Source organism: Macadamia integrifolia, chromosome 10 (genome assembly GCF_013358625.1).
Source record: "Macadamia integrifolia cultivar HAES 741 chromosome 10, SCU_Mint_v3, whole genome shotgun sequence".
Lineage (NCBI taxonomy): Eukaryota > Viridiplantae > Streptophyta > Magnoliopsida > Proteales > Proteaceae > Macadamia > Macadamia integrifolia.
Genome location: NC_056566.1, coordinates 24,278,961 through 24,295,619, shown reverse-complemented (window position 1 = coordinate 24,295,619; position 16,659 = coordinate 24,278,961). Strand labels below are relative to the sequence as shown.

At 36.3% G+C, this 16,659-nt stretch overlaps 1 protein-coding gene across 1 annotated transcript; it reads right to left on the bottom strand.

Annotated features, from left to right (window-relative positions):
* Positions 1 to 4,694: 4,694 nt before the first annotated feature.
* Positions 4,695 to 6,652, bottom strand: LOC122091371 (protein DETOXIFICATION 55). Its single transcript, XM_042661260.1, has 2 exons — positions 6,464 to 6,652; positions 4,695 to 6,366 (listed from the first exon to the last, which is right to left on the bottom strand). Exons 1-2 carry the CDS (start codon positions 6,518 to 6,520, stop codon positions 4,891 to 4,893), a joined length of 1,533 nt encoding a protein of 510 aa, XP_042517194.1. The 5' UTR covers positions 6,521 to 6,652; the 3' UTR covers positions 4,695 to 4,890.
* Between the last annotated feature and the right edge of the window lie 10,007 nt (positions 6,653 to 16,659).

The window sequence follows — 16,659 nt, the reverse complement described above, 5'->3', positions numbered from 1 at the left end:
CACTCTCTCTCTCTCTCTTCTTTACCATATGGGTCCCCTTTATATGAATCGTAAGGCATTCCCTCCCATATGCCTATTGGCTTGATCTGAGAGATGCCTGCCCCTATTTTTTTTATCACCTTTTTCTATTGAAAAGTAAGGACAATAAAGAACAATAGCAAAGTCGGCAACATAGACTAGGGGTGAAAATCCCCTATTAACATTTAAAACAATACAATAAAGTTGCTCAGAGGAAAATCCTTAAAAGTTGCTTCCAGAAAAATCCTCTATGGCTTAGGCCTACTTCAGACATGAGCCATATGTTATGCTTGATTCCCCTCTTATGGTGTGTGGAACTAGATCTTTCAAAACCTCCTTGTTGATGCTATTCATCACAAAGCTATATAGTCTATGAGTGAATAGCATAAAAAAGTAGCTATCCACTTCACTCTTTCTAGAGAGTGGTGAGAATATGAACATGTTATATATGTCTTCCAAACTGTCCTATGAAGTTAGGTATTCACTTGGAAGTGTTCAGTGGTCCTACTGGATGGTGGATGCTCTATTTAATGGAGATTCTATTAGTTTCAGTAGTCACTTCTTTGCTTTTCAATGGTCCCAAATGACTCTGGTTGAACTTTCTAGTACAAAAATATCATGTTTCAAAGCCTAATTAGGCAACAATGCCAAATGACACCAGCAATTTGACTGGGTCATTTTCTCAAATATGGAAACTTCACCTAAGAAAACCCAATGGGAGTAATGTGCTTCAAGGGGACCAGTTTGGTATTTGATGGAACCAATGGGAACCTTCATGGACTAAGTGATAAGTGAAAGAGTCCCAAATAAAGGATCAATAGATACTAGATCATGGATGTTTCATTTCTGTTGCTGTTGAAGCTTAGTGTAGTTTGTTCAAGATGGAGCCATGGATTATCACTTTCAAGGTGAGGAAAGAAGGTAAGCCATTAGTCCAATTGAGTTGTCTGGGTTTTTTTGAGTCCAAGAAACCCATGTGTACAAGCTGAGTAAGGACTAAGGGCTATGGACAGACAACACTGGAAGTCAGTTCAATACTAACAAATTTCAACTAGTTCTGTCTTCTTCTTTGGCTTTATTGATTCTTTAGGTGAGTGCGTCTGGTTCCAAAACTACTTTGAATGGTATTCTGTATTTCTGTTTCATTGCTTCTTTCAATCCCCTAACTTGATATTTGTAAACCGCAAGAAAAAGGAAGGGTAGTAGAGACTTAGAGGGTATCTCTACCCCAGTTCTTTAAGTTTTGCCACGGGGTAGATTGGAGATTGAAATTTTGTAGATTTAGACTCGAAGATCTCATGCTCACATGTCAAGTTTTAACCCAACAAAATTGCCTATCAATTGAAAACTCTGAAAATTTTTAATACTTACCAAGCATTGAGAGAGGGTGCATGAATGTACTCCCAGTGGTATAGGGGTGTCAACTTCGGTCAAGCTGAACCGGTTTTGGGCTGGTATAGGGCCAAATTGAAACCAAACCGTTAAGCTGAAGTTTGGTTTCATTGATTCTTTACCGGGTTGGCTCTTATTGATCTCTTACCGGCTTGCTTTCAGAACCTGACAAAAGATTGAACTGAAAATAATGGCTTTTTTTTTTTTTTTCAATCTTTTTCTGGGTTTGATTTGATTTTGGTTTTTATCAGACCATTTGCCAGGTCCAGTTTGGTATCATTTTTCTACCGGTTTAGAAAAAAAAAACCCAAATATAAATCAAATCAATAAAAGGTTTGTTTTGGGATGAACCGGTCTTTTGATTGGTCCAACTGATTTGGGCTGGAAATTGACACCCTGGGATCAACGACTAGTGTAGAAAACCTTTGACATAAAAGTCATGTGGTTAAATGGTTAGCTTATATCAATAGATGAGGATCAAACATTCTACAAATGAGAAGGTTCGAAGATATCATTGCCTACCGATTATAATTAATCGGATAAGATAAAATGGTCAAAAGAATGATTTTTAAAATAAAATCAGGGGTATTTCTATTCGATCTAGACTCATCTAAATTGATATTGACCTTGATCGATCCTTATTCTTGATACCAAGTTCTCAAACCTTGATCTCGATTCTTGAAACCTTGAAGCATTCTCTCTCTCTCCCTCCACGAACATCTATACTAATCTAGCATGGATATTTTGGTAAACACATATGTAATTGTATTTTGTAAGTATACCCGCTTGCATGATAAATAATATATCCACTCTTTGTAGAGCGGTTATTCTCGCATTGAGTGTGGTGGTGCGGTGAGCATCAGATGGTTGAGAGCATCTGAGTATAAGCTTTGAAGTCATCTCGGTCATCCATTTTTCACCACACTACTACACTCATTGCAAAGGATGTTTTCACCTCGTTGTACAAATCAAATTATCTCTACAGTGACATATTTGATACCCATTGAGACTGGACAAAATAGCATATCCACTTTTCTTGTCCCTAAATACCCAAAAGGTGTCTCGTATGCATGAATGGATAATTTGCTCCTATTTTACCGAAGTATCCCTATATTTAGTAATCAGGCAATGTGTTATTTTCTTTTAAAAAGAAAAACCTTTAAAAAAAAAAAAAAATACATAGAAACATTATCTGTTGTAACGGTTCGGGATCATTTTTTGCCTACATGTTTCGCCCACATACAACATAGATTTATGGAGAAAGATTTCATCTCAGTGCAATCTTATATCGGTATAGCTAGATGGCAACGATATGGATCAGTTGTATCTGCCAAAAAAGAAAGAAAAAAAGAAAAGAAAAGATTTTTTAATAGAAAAAAATGGTTTTCTAATCTCAGATTGGTCTGATATGGCCAGATACGGTACAGCCAATGAATACTGGTATCGATATGGGCAGTGACTGGTATAGTTTCAGATACCGTAATTTATAACCTTTGTAAGAACTAGGTTGCGTTTGGTAACGTTTTTGTTCTACAAAATATGTTTCGTGTTAAAAATTAGAATTTTTCGTTTTTGTGTTAAAAATTGTTTTTGCCCAAATAGTGTTTGGTAAATCTATTTCAGAAATGGTTTCACCTAGATAGGGATGACGGAGAGAGACGGAATTGAACAGGATTTTTTCTTCACGGAAAGGGTTTTTCTGTTCGATTTCATTGAGACAAGGACAAGAGAAATTAGTGATTAGAAATGTTGCACTCCAGTTCTTTAGAGTTTTAAGGAGACAAATAAAGTTTTGGTTCTTCAGAGTTTAACGAGACGGAGAAAGTTTTGGCCTTAGGGAAATTATTGGGTATATGAACTTTTTTCCAAATTGAGCATTTTTCAAAGCTGAAACATTGTTCAATATTTCCTGTTTTTCTGATTTTTATTTGATTTATTTAAAAAGGACGAAAAACAAACCGTGAAGAGTGAAGACTAACGAAAAATTCTGTTTTCTTATGCCCGTAAAATGAAAAACATTAAAAATATTTTTTTGAATGACTATGAAACGCAGCCTAAAAATGGAGTGAAAATGAGGATAGACAGTAGTTTATGGATACACTTGTGTCCACATCAAAAGCTCTAACAAAATGGCATGCTTTAATGTTACTTTTCCCAACTCTTCTTTGTATCCATATTTTGAGATTTATTCTATTTCCACTGCATCTCTGCATCTGAAAGAAAGAGACTGTTATGGTGTTTTTGCAAGACAATCCAGAAAGCATGTCGTTAGGGGTGACCTGAGGTCAATTTAATACGCCACTCCCAAGTATGTCTCATAACGAATGTAACCAGGCTCCCTAGGGGCACTGGGGCTTCTTGGTGTTGGGGTGAATCTTCTTTTAAGCAGTTGGATCTTCACCTTTCAATGAATAAAATTAGTTTTTTTTTTTTTTCCACAGGAAAATACATAGAAATTGAATCTCCATCAGTTAAAAAATAAACCAAAAATTAAATTAGGCAAAGAAAAAAAAATTCTGCATGCAGATCCAATTGAACTAGAACGTGGTTTTTTTTTTTTTTTTCTTCAATCAAACAAGGTGACAGTTTGATCATTTTGATTGTTGGATAGATGAGAAAAAAAAAAAATGACTGCTACTCAGGTTGCAATCAAGTAGTTGCAACCCCTGCTAGCAACGAGAGAAATGGAATTCTAAAAGTAAGTTGGAAATTACCCTCTTAGAGTGTTTTTTTTTTTCAAGATGTGTTTTGCCTATCTCCAACAAGATTTGATATTTTAAATAATTAAGAGTATTTACTGAAGTATCAAAGCAAGTGACAATTAAAATTCATCCACAAAGATGGTTTCTTGTAAAATACAGGAACATTGTCCATGATGGGGAATGAAGGGATTGTATTCTCACATTAATCATGTAGTGTGTAACTATTGGAGTTAAGACCTTTACATTCAGAAGCTCTAATGTTATCAAATAATATTAGAGTTAATTTTCCATACATCAACCATTTGAAATCCCATGATCTAAAATTGAGGGAAGTTTTTTTTTTTTTTTGGTGTGCGAGAGTTAATGCAATTTGTCCAGCTCCATGAGACAAAGGGTTTTTTTAGTCTCACATCAGTTGGGTATGATGACCTCAATCTCCCACTCATGGGGTGCGTATGCTGACTTGGACACAGACAAGTGGAAGCACTACTAGTCAATAAGATCATTTCAATGTTACGAGGAGGGATTGGAGAAGAAATTTGCAGGAGAGGGCACTAACTGTTAAGTAGAAGAGATCAAATCAATCAACAAAATCCAAGTTTGTATATACGAATATGATCATGTTCTGATTTGAATTATATACTATATTATATTAAAATATATATATCAATCAAATCAAAGAAAATGCTTACTTTTTGCCAACCAGGATTCCTATTCATGTTGGAATTTTAGTCAAAAAAAAGACTACCACCAATTTCCCACCCTTTGCCCCTCCCCTTCACTCTTCCACACATACCTCTTTCAGAAACTCTGCTTCTTCTTCTTCTTCTTTTTCACCTTTGCTTGCTATTTGATCCTCATCTGAGCTTCCACCTCTCTCACTCCCAGCCAAGTCTCTTGCCTTCAACGACTCCCTCTCCCAATCTGTCTTACATATCACAGTTCCAATTGAGAGAGCACAAGCAATCTGTGCCGCTAGCAGTCCATAGCAAAGACCCACAAACTCTACTTTCAATACTATTGCAAGAAATATCCCCACAGGTGCTCCAACCATGTAGAAGGAATAGAAATTTATCGCCGCGCCGATGCTAGGCCTTGCCGTCCCTCTTAGAACACCACAACCTGTCGTCTGCGGGCAATTCCCAAGCTCACATAATCCTATTATGGGTAACACTGCCATTGTCAGCTTAAGAACTTCATCATCTTGGGTGAAGACTCTTCCCCATGCTTCTCTCCCTATTGTGTTCCACAACAACCCAACCATGGAAGCTACAATGGAAAGTCCCATAGCCACATGACTTGCTAAACGAGCCTTTCTTGGGTTTCCTGCTCCAAGCTCATTACCAACCCTGGTAGACACTGAGGCACTTAGTGCCATGGGTAAGGTGTACATGAGAGAAGTGGTTTGTATAACTATGGCCGATGTTGCTAGTGTTACCCTAGGCTTCCCAAGGTACCCAGCCATGACTGTGAGGAACTCATACCACCACCATTCCAAGCAAACTCCTAGACAACTTGGTATAGCAAGTCTGAACAATGTTCCCCATTTCTCTCCCATAGACACTGCTGTTACTGATGGAGGTGGCGATAGAGGCATACATAGAGGTTTTTCTTGAGGAGTTCTTGTGCTTGTATAGAACATGTAGCATAGAAGGAATAGAAGGGAATTAAAATTGGTGATAACGGTGGCGACGGCGACGCCGGAGACACCAAGACGGAGATTAAATGCTAAGAAGACAGTGATGGGTAGGTGAAGAAGGACTGCAGGCAAAGTGCACCACATTAGTGGCCATGTGGTTCCCTTACTACGTAGGTAGATGCGTAGAGGATGAAGAAAGCTGTTAGCTATGAGATCCGGGAGAGCAAACTGGCAGTAGATGGTAGCCACTCTTGTGATGTCTGGCTTCTGTTGGAGTCCAAGCATGATGGGTTCAAGGTTACTCCATAGGAATCCAATAAGGAGAGAAGCACATAGGAGAATGAGAATGGTTCTTCTCAGTATGAGAGTCGCTAGAGGAAGATTGCGTGAACCAAAGGCTTGGCTACAAATGGGTTCCATTCCCATGGCAAGGCCGGAGAGAACAGAGTAGCCAGTGATGTTGGTGAAGCCTATGGCAAGGGCACCACCAGCGAGCTCTAGGGCACCTAGCCTTCCCATGCATGCAACTGAGATCATGTTCTTGAGGTAGCCCACCAGGCCCATTGCAGCAATAGGTAACCCAATGTCCTTGATTCTCTTTAATTCCTCTATGACCTAAAGAATAAATAAGTGAGTGAGTGGTGTGTGAAGCAAGAGCAACAACACAGTTATGATGGAAGGGACTCTCATGAAAGTTAAAAGGTTTTCGTACCTCTGGCATTGTCGAGTACTTTTGGATTTGGATGTGATCTCCTGCAACCATCTTCATCTATTCTTTTTTCCTCCTTTCTTTTTGTTTGGAAGAGAGAGAGAGAGAGAGAGAGAGAGAGAGAGAGAGAGAGAGAGAGGTGGGGGGAAGCTCAATTGCTAGAAAGTTTGAGACTTGAGAAGATTTTATAAAGGGTCTTCCTCCATGAAGCTTGCAAGTAAAGCTAACACAAAACTTAAATAAGAAAGTATTAACATCTGTTAGACCGTGGAGGTAAAAGCTTTCACCCCACAGGCCCTATATTGGTCTGAGTTATTTTTGTCAGTTTCCTTAAAGAAATTAGAGCACGTTTATTATTTCTCATGGGAAAAAGGTAATTTTTTCTTACCTCTAATAACCTAACATACATACATACATATTAGCGTATATATATATATATATATATATATAGATGGATGAGATTTCATTTTCTACAACTAGACGTGAAATCAAGTTGAGTTGCAGACTGTAGCTCCACATGTTGTGTCATGTCCCATAGTTTATATTACTGATTTATCCTTCACAAGGGTCCTTGTTTATGACAGTTAAGAAGAATGTAGTAGCAAGTGGCAACAAGATAGTGACCTAATTCCTTCTAAATTGGTTAGTTTTACCCAAAAGATGGGGTCAAGGAGGAGTTAGAAATAGGGACATTCCTATTTTTACGACCGAGTTTCCTTTTAGTGAAGAGAAATCTTTTAATTCATAAGATTTGACCATTTGATTGGACGAAAGAAAAATATTTCGGAAAAAATAGAAGGCAAGAATTAAAGATGATAGGAGTCCAATCATAAGGACAAATCTCCTTAATTAGTTTTTTTGTATCATGAGTAGGAGACTCAGGAGGGCAGATCAGTCTCCATAGAAATGTGTTTGGGTTGATGACTTTGTAAGAAACTGTGTTGAGAAGTAATATTTAAGAAACTGGTAGTGATGCACCCATTCCCTGTTCCCCACACTGAACACATTGTCAACCCAGCTGTTGGGATGTATCTGTTGAGACATTTAGGTTAAACCTCTTAATAAGTCCATAAAAGCTGAGAAGGCAAACCTTTACTTCATGAAAGAAGACATCATAGACTTAGAGCACATAGGCATGGTACATGTAGCATCTAGCATGGATGGTCAAGTTTTATTGCAACTTGTCAATGAAAATATCTGAATTGCCAACCCAAATGTACCCTAATAAAAGATTTGACATTGCAAGGAATTAATGCCCACGTGGCATTATCTGAACTTCCATTGATGGATAGCAAGGTAAGCCACAAAAATACAAATAAGAGAGGTGGATAAGGGTGTATAGCTAGGGATAATTAGGCACATGTCTTTAATCTCATATAAGTCAAATTTGGCCCTAAATGGTCCTAATGGCCCTAAATGGACCTAATGGCCCTAAGACACCTGACTCTCCTAGTTAGATTGAGGAAGAGAAAGGTTCCAGAACTCTGCAAGCATGTGCACCACAATAAGAATGATGCATTTACTCTTCACATTCAACAACTAATGTCTCAGTGATGTAAGTTACAGAAATGGAGCCTAAAATGGACTCCAAATTAATTCTTATTCATAATTTCATATGGGCTCTAAGTTGGAACGGTTCCATCAACTTTTATGGTTAGGAGAAGGGCCACCCCAGATTTTGGTACTTGCGTGCAGGCACAAAATCATGTAATGTATACCTGACTTTACATGGGAAGCTCTTAATTGTTGATGATGATGTGATGGAACCCCACTTAGATTCCCAGAAAGGCCAGTGTTTTTCATAGATGGTCCAGACCCGTCTGGACCAGTTTTTCCAACCAGGGTTATAGGAATTGGAATCAGATCCGTCGGAGATCTGGATAGCAGTTCCAATTAATTAGGAGTGGCCCATTCATGCATACTAGTTTCCTGTTATTGCTGAAGTCTGACCTCAGTTTAATATAAGAAGCACGTTCACTTTTCCCCAACACTGATGAGTTAGGGTTTTCTATATTGTAATGTCTCTTAACACTATTGATAAGAAGTGATCTCGGAAGGAGGTGTGTGTGAGGATATATAATTTCTTCATCAAAACAGTGAAAGCTCTGATTTATCGCTTTACTTTGACCATAACCCATCATAAATGAACCCGATTTAAATCCCGATTCCAAATTTAATTACTTTGTTTCTAGATAGAACAGCCATAGAATAGATTTAACATCTACCTGTACAAGGGGGCAAAGGACTACACTCCAGCAAGCTTTGTCGCCAAGTCCCTCATATCTCTTAAGGGGTCCCCTTTGATGTCCCCAAGCACCAAACCCTATCCTCACTAGCCACTCTCCTCCCACCTATATAAGGGGAGCACGCACCATGTCCACCAAAGTTAAAGCAACTTTCCTTCTTTTTTGATATGGAATCACGTTCTCCTCTTTTGTATGCTTAGTTTGATTCGACTGGATTTGATGATACGTGCAGTAGTTGCTAGACTACTACATTTGTCCAAGAGGATAGTAAAAAAATCTATAAAGAGGTTAACTCCCTTTGCTTTTATTTTCCCACACTTGAGGCCTAGAGCTTTCTTTCAAGTTGTAAATAAGGAAAAGAAACGAGATCAATGAACAAAGTATGGCATTTCCAAGTTAAGACAACTTATATCTGTTCCTTTATGCTGAGGACAAGAGAAGAAAATAGTATATAGTTAGGTATATATGATTAATTCTTTGTTATGTATGTATTTATACTTTAATGAAAATTTATTATATGAGAGAAAGAACGGTGACTGATGGTGTTCCTTACGTCCTTTAATGGGAGAGTGCACGCATATGGGTTTTCACCAGGGCACACAGGAAGGTAGAGGATCATTTCATGAGACCTTATGAAAAGACGTAGGGAACATGACTAGTTAGTGTTCTTTTTTTCCTTTATCATATATATCTGTGATGAAGTATCTATATCACCATCTATCCATATGGTAAATTTAATCAGTACAAACATATCTAGAACTTTGGCTCGAAATCTATGACTACTTAACCTTGCCATTCATTTTCACCGACAATTTGTGATTAACTATTTGAATTTTTCTAGTTCTTTTCTGAATTGGGATTCTACTAGTGGGTAAGCTAAATGATGTTTGTTTACTTATTAAAGTTCATTTTTCCATTGTAATTTTCTTTTTGTTGTGTGTTTTAAAAAGAGGAAAACTTATTTTCTTGCTTTGGAAATTCAGTTTTGGTAACCCTAGTTGTGCAGCTAAGTACAAGGGTGGTTAAGAGTTCAACAAATAAGTTCAACATGTCAGTGGGTCCAATGGTTGACATGGGACCTAGATTTGATATGTGATTAATCAAAAGGTTATATACTACCCACTATGGTTTCAAAAATCAGATCGGATTGGTATCGGTCAAGGCTTATCCCTAATATTAAGGTAAAATGGTTTAAAAAAAATAAAAAAATATTGGTAAATTTTTCGAATCAGTTTAATATCAATTCATTTATATCAATATCGATTGAGATCGATTCGCAAATTTTAAAACCTTATTACCCACCCACAAATTGGTTTTAAGTAGATTGACCATTGATCATGAAAGCAAGGGGTACACCTTTGCTACACCTTGTGAACACATTTTCTCATCTTAAATAAAAATAATTGAAGATCATTGCTAACATAGTTGGCGGCTACTCCTACAGGTAATTGAAAAATGTCAAGAGATTGACCTCCTGTTTTTAATTTCTAGCAAAACAAGCTCTTCCTCTATCCTCCACCCATCTCCCATCTCCCATCCCACCCTTCAATATATAAATATATATATATATATATATATATGGTTGCTATCTAGGTTATAGCCAAGTAGCTGCAACCCCCCACTGGCTGCCAAAGAAATGGAATAATTTGTTTCCCCCTAGGGCTCACAAATACCCTTCTAGGTTATAGTATCTCTCAAAATACCCTTTTAGATTTCATTTATTTGGCTGCCAAAAGGGTTGCAAGTAATTGGTTGCAACCTAGATAGTAGCTAAATTCCGTCCCCCACCACTCCTTCCCCCTGGTGATAGCACAACAAGTTGGCACCTAAGATCTTCCTTGGTGGATCATCTTTCCTATACAAATTAGAAGTATGATGTCCTATTAAGATATGAAAGCTAGAATTGATTAGGATCCCCCTACTACTCCTTATCCATGTTCCCACCATTCACAAAACATAGAATAATATGGAACTAGCCGCATTCAAAGAATCAAGGGGTGTTCCTAAGATTTTTCTTATACTAAATATCAACTAGTCCTTTTCTTTCCCGAAAAAATTAATCAGATAAACCTATATAAATGATAGTTTCATACCCTATTTTTCTTTGGTCAACCCTATCTTTCTCTCTTAGTCATACTTGAAACTATGCATTAATTAGTGAGTATGTTTATATGCTAAGTGATGAAAATAATCACTTCTTAACACATGATACTAATATCTCACCCAAAAAAGAAAAAAAAAAAAAAAAGAAAAGAAAAATATTGATAGTAAACCATAAAACCACTCACTTTCAATCCATTCCATCATCTTATACACTTGTGGGGAAGCAAGGATAAGCCCATCCGATGTGTCTAGGATATTATGGGAATTACTCCATAAGAGTATGACTTATTCCTAAAGAATGATGATTAATTATCCTTCTTTTTCTTGAGCTTGACAATGGCTTTCTTTTTCAATCAACTCATCTCATTGAAGCCGCCCAATTGTAGAATGCCAAATGTGTCGCGTGCACGTGTAGGGGGGGACGAGATATACCATATCCGATGGTCACATCTCTCCAACAGTTGATTAGGTCTGTTGGGAAGATACCTTGTCTCCGGTCCCAAGACCCAGCAGCATTGTATGATCAGAGGAGGTGGAGAAGAAAGAAGTAGTGGTAGTACTAGAACAACCACCATGCATGAAAGCCTTCTTCATGTTGTGGGAGAGAGACATCACCAACCACCAAAAATATTTCATTATCACTCTCTAGAGCTTAAGCAACTACCACAATTTGCAAGAAAGTTGCCATTAGATGCTTCCCCTCAAGAGTCCCACATAACTACTGTTATCGTTTGCTGGTTTAGTGTCTTCTTTGTTCAAAAGCAAAAGCCAAAAGTTCCGGATTTCCTTTTTCTCTTTACACCAACTTTAGTCAAAACCAAACTTAATAGATTATATGTGAATTAGGTCTCTTGGTATAATAATGAACAACCCCTTGTGGGGGGAGGAGTTTGCCTTCACTCTCCACCCCAACCCCTAAAACAACAAAGAGAGGGTAAAAAGAAAGTGGGGGAGGGGGAGGGGGTTGGGGAGGTCTTTTCAAGGCCCGTGGTATATAAATGTTGTAATTCTAACAATTGGATAGATAATGGATAGTCTCCTAGGCGACCTTTCAGTTTCGAAATCAAATTCAACCGTGCATGTATACACTTCCTCGTGTACTAACATGTACCCTCATGTCATGTTTGCCTACAATATTTTAACAACTACTTCGTACATAGCCTTGAATTTTATTTTATTTTTTCTTTAGTAAACATAGCCTTGAATTTTTGAAGCACTATTTTTATGCAACTTTGAGAACTCCATTTGAACTTAAACTGGACATGTGAACAATGAGTAATCAAACTATACCAATTGTTTCATCGATTGTTTTGCAAAGCATTCTTATATAAAGTAAATGTACAGTAATTTATGATCACAAATAATAAATTTTCAATCACACAATTAATAATAATTTAATGTATAATTACAAACAATAATTTTTCAATCAAACAATTATTTCAAGAATTCCTGTTTCCTATTTCGAAAGGAAATGGATTTAGATAATACGAAAAGTTTTTCTAACCATATTGCAATATTCTATTCTAATGAATTGGTTCTTACCATTATTATATATGGATATTCTAATGAAGAGTATTATTGGTTTTTTTTTTTTTTTTTTTTTTTTATTTGTTTACCTCTTTTATTTTCCTCTTCAAGGAGGATATCATTTTATTATTATGTTGTTTTATACTTTCTACGGGAGACAACATAAACATAGTGGTTGTCAACAACATACTAATAAGATCGTGCATTAGACAATTCACGTGCACATACCATCTATTTTGTTTTATATTTTAGAAACCTTATTTCTACGTTATCATTTATAGACTCACTGTTATATCTCATAACATGGTTTGAGCATTACAAATGGGTGGTCTCTAATATTCTTTATCCAAAGGTCTCTAATATTCTTTGTCCAAATCCATAAAGCTCTCCTAGCACTCCTTGGATCATCTGGAATAAAAAGATTCCCTTGAAACCCCTTCAAAATACTAAAAAATAATTTACATGGTTTTTTATTTATATAAGCTACGCAATATTTTCATTGATTTGATTCTTTAATAGATCTCAGGATCCATATTGGAAATAATTTGCAACCCATAAATTAGAGATCTAGAGTTAGAATGGACCTCCATATCTATGTGCTCATATAATTTGGGTCACATCCAACGTGCCGGATGGTAGATTTTTGGGCCTTATCTTATCAGGCCAACTAGTTGCACTTTGTCTCCAATTAAAATCGTTTCATGGATGGTCTACATTGGGTCAAATTCGACGGTTTCATTTTCAATTTTAACTAAAAAAATCATCTTTTGGACAGCTTTACCCTCGATTAAAATATTTTCATTGATATTAGCTAGATTGAACAAGTCTCAGGCTGCGTTTGGCAACGTTCTAAAAAAATGTTTTTGGAGTTTTTTTTTTTTTATTATTTTCTTATGGAATGAAAAAAAAAAAAAAAAAACGGAATAAGCGTTTGGTGCATTTATAGTGTTTTTCATTTTTTGGAAGAAAAGTGGCCAAAAAAAAAAAAAAGAATTTACAGAACGATAAAAAGGTAGTTCCGTAGTTCCAAAAATATATATATATATATATATATATTTTTTTTTTGACACAGAAACTGAAATTTCCGTTTTTAACGTGAAACGTCATTTTTAGAATAGAAACGTTATCAAACGTAGCCTCAATATTAGATGCAGCAAATACAACTTCCATGAAAGTATCTCCGAAATGTTCCAATGTATATGCAAGCGGAGAGTATCTCCTTTACTGAACAGATCTTTCACATAAGCTGGATTCGGATCCTCATCAAGTGCCCACAACTACATGCAAAACAAAGGGATAGGAGTCATTTTGAGCAATCTAGATTTTTCTTGAAAAATAAATTGAAATAAGATCAATGACTTCAGATTTCATTTTAATTAGATCGGCCTAGAATATATTCTGAGAATACACATCGAACACAACCTTAATTTTGTACGATAATGACTTCTTATGGGTCTTAAATTTCATGAGTCTTATTATATTCCTACTGATAGCAACTTAAGTAGACAAATATTGTGATATACCCATTTTAAATAACAAAAATTCTCATATGTCACTCACAGCTCACAAGGGTTGTTTAATAGTCTACCAAGAAATGATTAACAAAGTGGATTATCTTGGTGGATTAAGTCCCCACAGGGCATGTGACATTTAGTTGAGAAGAATAAAGATTTGCATTGAAGGATTTACTTTATCAAACTCATGATTATGATAACAATACTAATAATAGTAATAATCACAATAATATTAAATAAAGCATTAGAGTTTTGGAAAGGAAGTGACTGAGATTGGCCGATTGATGAAATGACAAATTTAACGTGTGAAGAAAAAGCCTTAGGGTACAAAAGCATGTGTCCCTATGTCGACAATATAACTTAAACTTTCAAAATCCTTTTCTCCTGCCCTTTTGACTTCAACCAAATCCTCTACTACTCTATTTTTCTTTAAGGTTCTCTTCAACTACAGGAGACAAAATAAAATTTTAATTGATAAAGTGAAGAGGGGATGAGAGCAACAAGGCATTACCATTAAAGGTGTCAAGTGGGAGTAAATTTATGGATCGAGTTTTCCTTCAGCCACAGTCAACGGCTCTAGGGAGAATTTGAGAGTGTATCGAACAATAATAGGTGGTAATTTTGACCATTCATAAATAAGGGGCAGGCTTTTTCTGAGGTCAATATACTTTCCTTGATGAACCATCATTTTCTTTTTCGACGTGAAGGATGCTTCCTATCACAGCCTTAAGTCTTTCCTGAGACAACTTTGCCAACACTTAGTACTCCTCTAGCACTAAGTCAGTCATACACCACACCGTGAGGGACTTGGGAAGAAAACTTAAGAATACCTAGAGTTTGAGATGATTCTTGTATTGCACTAGGAATCTCGAGTACTTGGTTGCTTGGTGGATGCCTTAGCCAAATGAAGCCACTTCTGTTAATAGGCACCCAACTCTACAAAGAATCCCTAAGATCATTACAAATGTCCTCCATCTAATGGCTAAAAAAATTCTGGCCAAGGAGCCTAGAATTTATGTATGCCGCCAACTTTTCTGGAACTAGTGGCTCAACCAATGCGTCAGCTTTCTTAGAGCATATGAGATTTTTCCAAGGGGAGAAGAAGAGAGATAGACACAGATTTAGGTATATTGGTAGCACCACACCCATCATTTTTCTTTTTTTTTTCCATTTAGGCTATGTTTGGTAACCAAGAGAATAAAAGAAAAGAAAAAAGAATCTAGAAAAGAAAGGAAAAGAAAAGAAAAGAGAATAAATGAAATTGTGAGAAAATAGAGAAACGTATGTATGTTTTGTTACCATTAGAAGAGAAGAAAAGAAAAGTTTTGTATTTTCTCATTTTTTTTATATTTTTGGCAAGGTTTTTTTTTTTTTTAAACAAAAGAAAACTTCACAATTCCCAAGGGAGATTTTGAAATTCAAAACTAAATCTTCTCTTGGATCAGGACATACCAAGCACAAAGAGAAAATTTAAATCAAGAAAAAAAATACAATTTTTGTACTTTTTTTTTTTCTCTTTTCTTGATTACCAAACACAGCCTAATGGGAACCAAACATATATACTTTTTATTTTTATTTTTTCACCAATTCATTTCTCTTCTTTTCTAGATTCTTTTTTCTTTTCTTTTATTCTCTTGGCTACCAAACATAGCCAAGTCCATGGGCTATTTTCTACACCTTTATTGAAAGTTCTAGATACTACACCTCTTTTAGCCAATAGCTAAGTCCATGGGCTAGTAAGTTAGGCCCGTGGGCCTTGGGTGGCGAATGGTGACACTCCTATCAAAACCTACCTCAATGTATTGTACGAATCAAAATCCCTTACGAATATTTAATTAAACAAGCTTATGAGGAAAAATCAGTTTTCTGGGTCATAATTTCTACATCACCTATCCTCATGGCAAAAAGCACAGGTCTACTATTTTGTCCTTTTACTAATATGGGCCTATCAATAAAAGGTGGGCTTGTAAGGCCTGGGGTGGTGTCATAGCACCTAGCTAGCTGATCGGTATGGATATGGATACGAATCAACCCTGAACCGACAGAACCGACAGAATAAAAGTATATATGGGCTGGATATCTATATTGGGCCCGTTTAATTATTTTAATAGAGTATCTTACATGCGAAGGATATGAAAAAGTAATATCCGTATCCATATCCATATTTTTAATAATAATAATAAAAAAAATCCTTATCCGTATCTATTTATATTATCCTGATATGGCATGAACTTGTATTTTAGCCGGTTCAAGTTGGGCTTCCCAGAGTCCAAACAAGTGGAGTTTAGACTGAAGTGTCATTTGAGATGGCATGATTATGTTCACAGAGGCCTTTGAATGCTTCAGCAAGAAATAGTGATTTAATTTCGGATTTAAATAACTAAAATAGCTAAGGAAAAACTTAACATGATCTTAAGAGAAGTGGTGCGGAACATGGTTTCAAGTATTGGTATCATGTCAAATGAGATCGATATCGATACTTAAACCAATTTGGATAGATTACCCATAGGGGTGTCAATCGGTCGGTCCGGCTTGGTTTCGGTTTGGGTTGAGTCGGTTTCGGTGTGGGAAAGTTGAAATCGAAACCGAACCAATAAGAAAATTTTGGTTTCGGTTTGGTTTCGGTTTCGGTGCGGTTTGGTTTCGGTTTGTCTTCGGTTTTTTAAATCGATTTGTAACCGGGTTGGTTTTGATTTTTGGTCTAGTTTGGATTCGACTTTCCATACAAATGTATACAAAACTATGCAAATTTTGATTTTTTTAATGAATTTTGGAGTGTTTCGGTTTCTTACCGGTTTGGTTTTGGTTT